The sequence below is a fragment of the Chrysochloris asiatica genome, unplaced genomic scaffold, assembly GCF_000296735.1.
Source record: "Chrysochloris asiatica unplaced genomic scaffold, ChrAsi1.0 scaffold00242, whole genome shotgun sequence".
NCBI classification, from domain to species: domain Eukaryota; kingdom Metazoa; phylum Chordata; class Mammalia; order Afrosoricida; family Chrysochloridae; genus Chrysochloris; species Chrysochloris asiatica.
The window spans coordinates 2,085,344-2,095,940 of NW_006408760.1; the positions used below are offsets into that span (position 1 = coordinate 2,085,344).

A 10,597-nucleotide genomic window follows, 5' to 3' on the forward strand; every position below is an offset into this window, starting at 1 on the left:
TGGAGAAGGATGTCATGCTGGGTAGGGTGGAGGGTCAGAGAAAAAGAGGAAGACCCCCAACGAGATGGATGGGCCAGGTGGCATCATTGATGGACTCGGGGGTGGAAACAGTGGTGAGGTTGGCCCAGGATCGAGCATTGTTTCGTTCTACTGTGCATGGGGTCGCTATGAGTCGGTTCCGACTCGGTGGCGCCTGACAACAACAACTGTCTTGTGGATACTGGTTTCCCTTGCCTAATATTGTAAATAGACACTTGAGTGAGATAGAAAGGAATATCAGGAAACATGATTAGAGAGAAAGCTTGTAAGCCCATCTTCATCCTATAACTGACTGGAATATCTAAAAGGGGTTCTAGAACTTGCCAAGTGAAATAGGCTTCCTTTGGAGCCTTTGTAGTGTTATAAACCATAGGTGAAACACTGAGCCCTATCCAGAACTTTCTGAGATGGGACATTTCCACTTGAAAGGCCATGTAGACCAGCCTCGAGCAGCTACAGGATTCTAGAAGATACTTCTTGAAAGAAAGCCCAGTAAGAAAAAACAAAAATGGCAATCTTGTAGCTATTACAAGAACAAGCAAGCTGTTCATCCAGGGAGCCATCAAGCCAAGCAAACAAGTCCCTTAAGGACAAACCCTCTCTCAAGACTGAAACTCAAAGGGAACACACAAGCAGTATGTAAGGTCATTGGCAAGCTCACTGGCGAATGTGTTAGTCTAAATGTGAGTGGAAGTGGGGGAAAGTCAGTAATGAAGATATGAGCTGAGTTCCACCATGTTCCATAGACTCCTGCTAACCTTGAGATGAGAGAGAAAAAAGGAAGGGCTATTTGGTCCGAAGTTTGCAGAGACTTGGGAACTCGTGAGCCCATATATAGTGACCTAGAAACAGAGGGCTAGGGTTCAGAGTGAAGCATCCAGCTGATACAAAGTGAGGGCAGACACATAAGAATGCCCAAACTTGCAGACAGTACGTTTTTGACTTACCTTCGATGGCCTAAAGGCCAGAGCTCAACTAGAGGAAGATAAAAGAAATTTGATACAGGAAGCAAGTATAAATTGCTACAATTTGATGAACTTCACCTGTATTTATGGCTTTGTGCCATGGAGTTGGTTCCAACTCATAGCGACCCTGTACAAGGTTTCCGAGGCTGTAAATCTTTATGGGAGCAGAATGCCTCATCTTTCTCCCGCGGAACAGCTGGTAGTTTCGAACTGCTAACCTTGTGGTTGGCAGCCTGATTCGTAACCACTGTAGTAGCTCAAAAGGCCAACCAAATGAGGAGTTTTCTCATCAAGGATAAAGCCTAGCCCCCACTTAGTGCACAGGGTTGATAGAGACTGGCAACTTAGACATTGGCTGCCTAAAATGGGAGGGGGATAAAAAGGCACAAACTGGCTGGCTTTCAAGTTTTCAAGAGGTTTACATGGCCTAAGTGGGACAGAGGTAAATAGTGATGCATGCTCAAACTTGGAACTACAGGGCTCTATGATACAGGATCTAAGCATAGTTTGAAGAGGGGAAATAATACTAACTTGCCCAGTGAAATAGTCCTCTTGCAAAGCCTTTGCAGAGTATAGGACCTTAGGTGGAATCCTGAGTCCCATCCAGAATTTTATGAGGTGGGACATCCCCACTAGCAAGGACAAGCAGACCAGCCTAGAATAATAGCTAGAGCAGCAGAAGATACATCTTCAAAGAAAGATCATCAAGAAAAACCCAACACAAAAATGTCAACACGAATAAGCAAGTTGTTCACCAGGACACCATCAAAGCAAGCAATCATGTTCCTTCAGGACAAACTACCATCTAAGACTAAACTCAAAGGGAACACATGAACAGGCATGTAAGCTTGCTGGGGACCACATTGGTCTACTGGTGAGAAGAAGAGCGGGAAAGGCATCAACGATGAGCAGTTTAAGACTCTAAATTCATGGGAAGAGACAGACTAAGATCTGGTGGCCAGGAGGCTGACTTGCAGAATGTGCCTTCTGAGTTGTAAATTATTATATATGCCTGGGTGTTTTTTTGTTTTAACCAAAAAAAAACCTCAAGTGACTAGAAAGAAATACTGTTACCTGATGGTACATGGAGGGGATTATAATCATTGTAATGAAACTAGGTATATGATTTGTTGAATGTAAAACTGATGATCTGCCCTGTAAACTATCACTCAATCTACAATAAAAACCTTAAAAAAAAAAAAAAGTTTAGTTTCAGAGCTTGTGGGGGAATACAGAATTCCCCCACACGGGAATGGAATGAAGAGATAAAACAGCTGAAGACTCTAGAATCATGGAAGGAGAGAGACTATGTGCTGGCAGGCAGGAGGCTGGCTTGCAGAATATTCATGCATGTTTTGGTTCAAATTAAAAATTTTTTTACAAAAAGGAATAGAAGCAATTACTGTTAACAATGGCACATGGAGGGGATTGTAATCATTGAAACAAAACAAAATATGACAGAATGAGTGAAAAACAGATGTTTTCCCATGTAAATTATCACGCAATTCACAATGAAAGATTTCAAAAGTAAAATGAAATCAACGAGTGAATAAATGATGTCTTTCTATAGACAGAAAAAAAAATGTGGGATGTTGTCTTTCAGGAAGGATGTCACCAAATAATATTTCGCATTAAGGACTGGGGACATTTTATTTTGATAGCAGCATTCTTCCATATTTTATCATGTTTGAACACCAACATTTAATAAGAGATTTATAAAAAGTAGTTTTATAAACATTTATTAAAATTTCAAACTAAGCTATTCTTTACTATTGTAAAAAACTAAGTAAAATGAGAAATTGTGATGACTATTTTACCAAGTAGACTAAGGGCAAAGAAAGCTTGTACAGTTCACAGTATTTCTAGTGTATTGTTAACATTAGTCATTACCATTAAGATTAAACCATGTATACAATTCAAACTAATTCAGAGTAATTTATCATTTTTCTTCATGACACTTAGAATATGTCTACCTGAAAGCACCTGTGGTTGTATATACAAATTTCATTATGAATAAAGTGGAACAGTGTCTCCATATGGAGTTTCCTGAATCCTTTTCTCACCTTTATATGTTTATAGGGGGGTGGCTTCTTGTCATTCTTCCGGTCTTCCTGCAGTTGTCTTAACTCTTTTTGGGCCTTTAATTCCTCAAACCGTGCTGCAGCTTCCTGAAGAGCTAAGAAAATACACAGGATAAGTCACTTAAAAATTTCTGAGTGGAGCTGCATACTGGCTTTTCAACAAAAATGTATTACGTACACTTCTCCCATAACCCACATTGAATGGTGCTGACTGCTGATAACTAGATTTCCCTCATAAAAACACTGGTTCCTTGAAGGCGGATGCAACAAACCAGTGCAAAGTTTAGATGGCGGTAAGAACAGTGAAGTTCAGAACATACACAGCTGTGATTTGCAATATTCTCTGTACTTTTATCTTCTCCCCAGTCTTGCTAGTGGTCAGCTCTGTCCATCTGAAACTACAAGACCTAAACTAAAATTTCTCTAGTAAGCACCAGTGCTCATAGTCCAAGTCTGTGTAATAAATCACAGGGCCTACATGAACGTGAGCACCCACTAAAACATCATGAGGCAACTGGAACTTTGGTAAATTTGTTCTTTATGGACAAGAATCCCATTCTACATCCAGTAAGTTCCACTTGCTTAAAAATCCACATTCACCTCACTTTGCAGACAGTCTTATACAAGTTCCGCAAAATCCAAATATATTCAAATCAAGTAGAAAGCATTGCATTTCAAAGGGCATCTAAATAAGGTAATTACCAATGAAAGGATACTATGTGCCCTGTTGTTTCACTTTTATTATTTGGCTGAAGCTTCAGAGTCACCTATCTACATTACTAAGAGAAACCTAAGGCTGCTTAAATGGTGAAATGTGGTCTATTGATTCTAAGACTCAATTTTTACTAATGCCTTCATTACTGGACTCGTTTACAAAAATCTCTTTTGACTCAAAGCATTCATGCTTTGACCTTTACAATTTTTACTCAACACTTGTTGGTTAATTTTGTTGTTTCCCACAAAGCTAATTAAAAAAATCCTTTTGTCAAATATGGCTGCTTGAGATTCTACTCCTTCATCAGAAAAGTGAAGTATTGAGTCTATTAAGTAGTTCCAGAACTCAGTACTGAGCATGATACTCAGAAAACAAGAGGTTATCTAATACGGCAAAAAACGTTCTTAGGGGAAATTCCAGTTTAGTAAAGGTTGGACTCAAAATGCATTGGTGGTAGGTAGGTAAAATGTTAGGCTGCTACCTGAAAGGTTGGTGTTTCAAAGCCACCAGTTTCTCTGGGGATAAAAAGGGGGCACTCTACTCCTGTAAAGATTTATAGTCCATGAAAACCTATGGAACAGATCTGCTCTATCCGTGGTGGGGTGGAATCAAATTGATGTCAGTGGGGTTTGGGTTTGGGTGGGCGGGTCAAATTTATTAAAAAATCATGTGGTTACATTCACATACAGCCCAAGACTGAATCTTGCTGATAAATGGAGTAGTTGCAAATTTTAATAGAACAGAAACTCAAGACAATGGAAATCTGTGTTGCTCTGAGAAACAAAATGGATGTTACCTTTTTTATAGGTCCCATCTACTCCTTTCCCCATCTTATCCTTGCTGCTAACATCCCCTTCCATGTAGGGGAAGACTCTGGCCTGGTGGGTCCACAGATAGTCATTTGACCCAAAGAAGAGTACAGGGAACTCGCCCACATCATGTCTCATCTTATCAATGTTGGAAGGTACAGCACGAGGATGGCAGATCTCAGCTGGCCACCACCTAGGAGAGGTAAAAACAAATGAGAAAATCTCGGGAAGGCTGCAAGACACTAAGAATGAAGAATATCTGTCAATAGTAAAGTCCCCAAACCAATAGATCTGTTTTGGAAGAAGTGCAGCCAGAGTGCTCCTTGGAGGCAAAGATGGCTAAGCTTCGTCTCTCATACTTTGGACACATTGTCCGGAGGGAACAGTCGCTGGAGAAGGATGTCATGCTGGGTAAGGTGGAGGGTGTCAGAGCAAAAGAGGAAGACCCCTAACGAGATGGACTGGCCAGGTGGCACACTGATGGACTCAAGTGTGGCAGCGGTAGTGAAGTTGGCCCAGGATCGAACATTGTTTCGTTCTGCTGTGCATGGGGTCGCTATGAGTTGTTTCCGACTTGATGGCACCTGACAACAACATAACGCATGTGTGTATCTGCAAGACAATGCTAAAACAATGTACATTTTTGGTGTATCTTGTGAGATTTTGGATAATCTGTTTTCTTTAGTGGATTTTATACGGAGAACATTTACTAGTCCTATAATCACAGACCATAAAGAAGTTTGTCTTTTTCATATGGAAAAATTAATTGGGAATAGAGGATGGAAAGGGTGTATGTGTTCAAAGGTAGATATTCTGGAGTAAGCAAAAGCATTAAAATAAATAAATAAAAAAAATTTAAACACTATAAAAAAGGAGCCAAGAAACAGAATGATAAATGGAATGAATGCCACTCTTCTTCATGGTTACTCACCTGTATCGCCCAACTTTTACCCAGACAATCTCTCGGTAGTGTGGCTTTTTGCCTGCCTTACAGTCATTGCAATACCAATTTCCTTCAGGGATATCAATATTCAGGCACTCACGATGAAAAGCAGCAGGGCAAGAATCACAGCACAAAAGGCTGCCTCCTATAGGAATGAAAAAGTTGGGTACTTAGAACCACAAGGCTGAAATTGCTGCACAATAAAGTACTGAACTGAAAGGTCAGTTTGGACCACAAGGTCGGCAATTCAAACTTAACAGTGGCTCGTGGAAAACCCTGTAAGTGGTCACTTAGTCAGAATTGACTCAATAGCACTTAACAAAAACAACAATAAACAATTTATAGATCTTCTGGTCAAGGATCAAGTCATTTAATACAGTTATTCAGAATCTTTTCAACAATATTACTGAAAGCCACAGCTAATAACCATGATCTCATTCCAACTTGGAAAATTAGATTAAGGGAATGAGGTCATATGTAAAGTTACAAAAGTCATGTATGTGTATAGGCACATTTTGCTTACCTCCAGTAAAGGACATTACACTAAATACAATGATACTTTTTTTTGTTTAGTGTTTGACACAGAAAGTATATACAAATATTTCCATAAGGTTAATTTTTGTCTTTTTTGAAGATACTAAAATTTTATGACTTATCGGTAATTTCATCAAAATAGTTTTGCATCTTCTACTTTGTTGCTAAAAAAGGGGGAAGAAAACTATGATAAGGCATTTATGTGCCTAATTTCTTCACCTAAAGTAGAGATTTTTAACTCATTCTAAATATGTTTGGAAACTTAGGATCTTGCTCAAACTTTTGTTGTTGTTAAGTGCTGTCGACTCGGTTCCGACCCATAGTGACCCTGTACAGGGTTTCTGAGGCTGTAATCTTTATAGGAGCAGAAAGCCTCATCTTTCTCCCATGGAACAGCTGGTAGTTTCGAACTGTTGATTTTGTGGTTCACAGCCCGATTCGTAACCATTACGCTACCAGAGCTTGCTCATACTAAGATTTATAAATTAATAAACTTAATTCACAAAGTTAAAAGAAAATCAAATGTTAAAATATAGTCATCAAAAGGTAAAAAATAAAAACAAGAGATGTACTGTTACATGCACTGCCTTGGCAATAAATAAGATCTAGAAGTAATGTTTATAAATGCTATTTCAAGGTACTGCTAATATCTATGATTTTAAGAAGTGTTAAAAAAAAATCCCACGTACTAATAACTGATATAGAAAATACAAAAATATGAGAGATAATAAACAAAGCCAGAAATTAATTCTTTCAAATTTCTTCAAAATTGACAAATCTTCAGCTAAGCAAAGAAAAATTTATTTGCAGATATACAAGAGGAAATGCAAATAACTTCTGAAATGAAAGTGGAAACATCAGCACCAACCCTACAAAAAGAAAAAAAATTGACCTACATCCATTAATGTAGTAGCACAAACGAGGAAACAAATCCCTGCTGCAAGAATTATTCCCACCCCCCCTCCATACAGAGTGGACAGGGATGGGCAACTTGGACACTGGCTACCCAAAATGGGGGGAGGGATACAAAGGTAAGAAGTGACTGGCTTACATGCTTTTGAGAGGGAACCTAGATCCAAAGGGCGTGGAGGAAGGTAGAGTCTCCAGTGAATAGTATCCAAGCCTGTCCAGGAAGGGCTGATGAAATGAAATGCAGATGGGTCTCTTGTGATGCAATAGTAAAGAATTGTTATCAGGACTGATTGCGAGGGTTGGAAATGTAAAGGTGGACATTTTACAGCAAGGAGGGGAGTGATTAACTTTTCAGTCTAGGAGCAAGAGGGCCCTGGGACCAACAATGGAGAAGAGCGAAGAGCAGGACCCTACCCAGAGAAGCAGTGAGGCCTGAGATGGCGGCAGATAAGATGACGTGAAGAGATGAAATAGCTGGGGACTTGAGATCCAGAGAGGGAAAGGGCCTGTGTGCTGAGGACGGTGGGGGGGCGGGGGGGGGCAGGCTTGCAGGGTAAACCCTTTGGTTGGGTGATGCTGCATGGATGGGATGGTAACTATGGCAATGAAATGATGTATGATAGAATGAATGTAAAACTAATTTTTTCCCATGTAAATTATCACACAATTCACAATAAAACATTTAGTAAAAAAAAAAAAACAAAAAAAAAATGATACTAAGAAAACACCATGAACAATTAGAGAAGTGTAGTAAAAGTCTACTAGCAAGAGAGAAACATGAGGCTTTCTGCTCCCAGAAAGATTTAAAACGCCTCGAAAAACCGTATACAGGGTTGTTTGTTATGAATCTGAACCAACTCAAAGGCACTTAACAAAACAATGAAATTATGCAACATGTTAGATAGATAACTTAGAAGAAATGTTCAAATTCCTAGAAACACATAAACTATCTAAATTGACTCAAGAATAACTAAAAGACATGAAAAAGTAAAGAGATTTAGTCAGCAATAAAATATTTCCCCTATCAGGAATGATTGTAAGGTAGATGTTTTGTGGCAAAAGGAAGGGAGTGGTTGATGTTACTATCCTGGAGCGGAGGTCCCTGGGATCATGAAGGGAGAAGAGTAATTGCTATCATGACTAATTGTGACCGTCACAATCGTAAAGGCAGAAGTTTTGTAATAAAAACGGGGGAGTAAATCCTACGGTACAGAAACAGAGGAAGGACCCTAAGACAATCAAGGAAGAAGAGCACAAGCGGAATGTGAGACCTTATCCAGAGAAGCAGCGACAGAGATGGAGGCAGAGGTGGGGACATGGAGAGAGGGAGAAGTTAAGGACTCTAGATTCATGGGAAGAGAGGCACTCAGAGCTGACGGCCAAGAGGCAGACTTGCAGAATGTGCTATTTGGTGGTGTAAATCATTATATATTCCTAAGTGTTTTGTTTAAAAAAAAAAAAAGAGCTAAAAATACTGTTAACTGATGATACATAGAGGGGATTATAATCATTGTAATGAAACAAAGTATATGATTTGTTGAATGCACAACTGATGATCTGCCCTGTAAACTTTTACTCAATTTACAATTAAAAAAAAATTTTACGAATTAGTAATAGAAGAGAACACCTAATGATAAGAATATTTATGAATAAATATGCCTTGGAGTTGGTTTCCAACTCAAAGCAATACTATATTATTTCCAAGGAGTGACTGGTGAGCCTGAATCACCAACTGGTGGTTCAAACAGACTTTGCAGTCCTGTGAATATTCAAAGCTTGACAAAAAAGAACAAAGTAGGATGACTCACAAGTCTGAAATTTAAAATGCACTATGCTTCCAAGTGATAATGGTTTATAGGTAGACACATATTATCAATGGAAGAGAATCCATACATTTGACATACAGGCGTTTCAACAGGGTGCTAACTGCACTCAGTGAAAAAATCAAATGGTCTCTTTAATAAATGATGGGATAACATGATTTCTATATGCAAAAGATAAGATCTGAACACATATCTTATACCATATAACACAGCAACTCAAAAATGGATCAACTGCTCTTACCTCCCACTTCGACCTTCGCAGAAGGACTTTCCCCAAGAATGGCCAGACATGCGTGGTGCACTACACAGGCATGCTCCAAAATGGGAAGGAATTTGATATATCCAGAGACAGAAATAAATCTTTCAAGTTCAGAACTGGCAAATAGGAAGTCATCAACGGTTTTGAAGAGGGCACAGCCCAGATGATCTTGGGGCAGAGGGCGACGATGACCTGCACCCCTGGCATGGCATATGGAGCCACGAGACACCCTGGTGTAGTCGCTCCCAATGCCACCCTCAACTTTGACATGGAGCTGTTCAACTTTGAGTGAAGGCAGGAAGGAACTCGGGGTGGCTACAGAGGGCTGCTGCTCACCCTCCTAGCCTGCTCTGCCACTGGGACGGCTATTCCTGTTTGGGGCTCTTGATCCTTGTGCTAACCTCACTCCCCCACTGCACTATCCATTCTCTCTGCCCAATTTGCTCTGTATGCGTTTTCATTGTTCATTTGCATTTTAGCTTGAGGAAACTTCAGTTGCAAATCGACACATTTCAGGTTGTGTGTTTCATGTAATACATGTAGTAGTGAGTGCTGATCTCAGAACACTGATTTCTTCTTTGACAATATACACTGCCTTACCAGACAAATAAGTGCTCAGACATGAAGTGTACACAGAGGGCCCTGAAACATTTACCTTTGTTGTCACTTGTAAGTTCTGTTTGTTGCTAACTTAACATCCTATTTGAAAGTAGTATATAAAATAAAGGCTAAGTGTTTGGGAAAAAAAAAAAATGGATCAACCACTTAAATGTAAGAACTAAAACACTGATATTCTTAGAATAAAGATAATGCCTTGGGGCATTAAAAAAAATAGTGGATTCTTAAATATAAAACTAAAGCAAGAATAATAAAAAGCTATGAAAAGTATATAAAGGAGACTTCATGATAAGATCATAACCCTAACTCCTTAGTCCACTTGCACAAATTATCTGGTAATGTACTAAAACATTTTGAATTATAAATTCTGAATGAAGTTTTTTTTTTTTTGAAAAATAACAATTATGCTTTGTCTCATTTTGTGGAATTTTTTCTATCCAAGATATCTATTTTGTATCATTTCCATACAAAAATTTTTCAAATAATGTCAATTATTCTTTATGTATCCTTTTCTATATTGCTTCAATTGTTTCAACAAAAATAAAGTCATTATTAAAAGTAAAAAATAGATAAAACATCTCCTTATTGGGGGCTTAAAAATCAAACTTAAAAGTCTTGCTATGTTATCATTAATTCAGGCTATTTCTTCCCTAGTATTTCTTTTACTAGTCATGTAAAAGAAATATGTTTTTTTTCTTTCAATTAAAATATTGCACTAGATCAGGAGGCCAAGCCCCTGTGGGCCCAAGCGTTGTTGACCGTCCAAACCATAGGCTCTGAGGATCAGACTCTAGCCACCTAGTAGACATAGCAAACTGTCCCTAATCTGATTATTCAGTAATGCTTGTTAGTAATCTCATACATGAGCCCTGGATATCCACAGACAAATGTAAAAACCT

At 38.9% G+C, this 10,597-nt stretch overlaps 1 protein-coding gene across 2 annotated transcripts in view; it reads right to left on the minus strand.

Moving 5' to 3' along the window:
• NSD1 (nuclear receptor binding SET domain protein 1) overlaps positions 1-10,597 on the minus strand; it is a 218,246-nt gene that overhangs the window by 37,688 nt on the left and 169,961 nt on the right. For both annotated transcript variants that reach the window (XM_006873463.1, XM_006873464.1), the window contains 3 exons: positions 5,541-5,697; positions 4,597-4,802; positions 3,068-3,180 (listed from right to left, as the gene is read on the minus strand). In XM_006873463.1, coding sequence (XP_006873525.1) covers positions 3,068-3,180; positions 4,597-4,802; positions 5,541-5,697 — 476 coding nt within the window. The remainder of the gene's footprint in view (positions 1-3,067; positions 3,181-4,596; positions 4,803-5,540; positions 5,698-10,597) is intronic.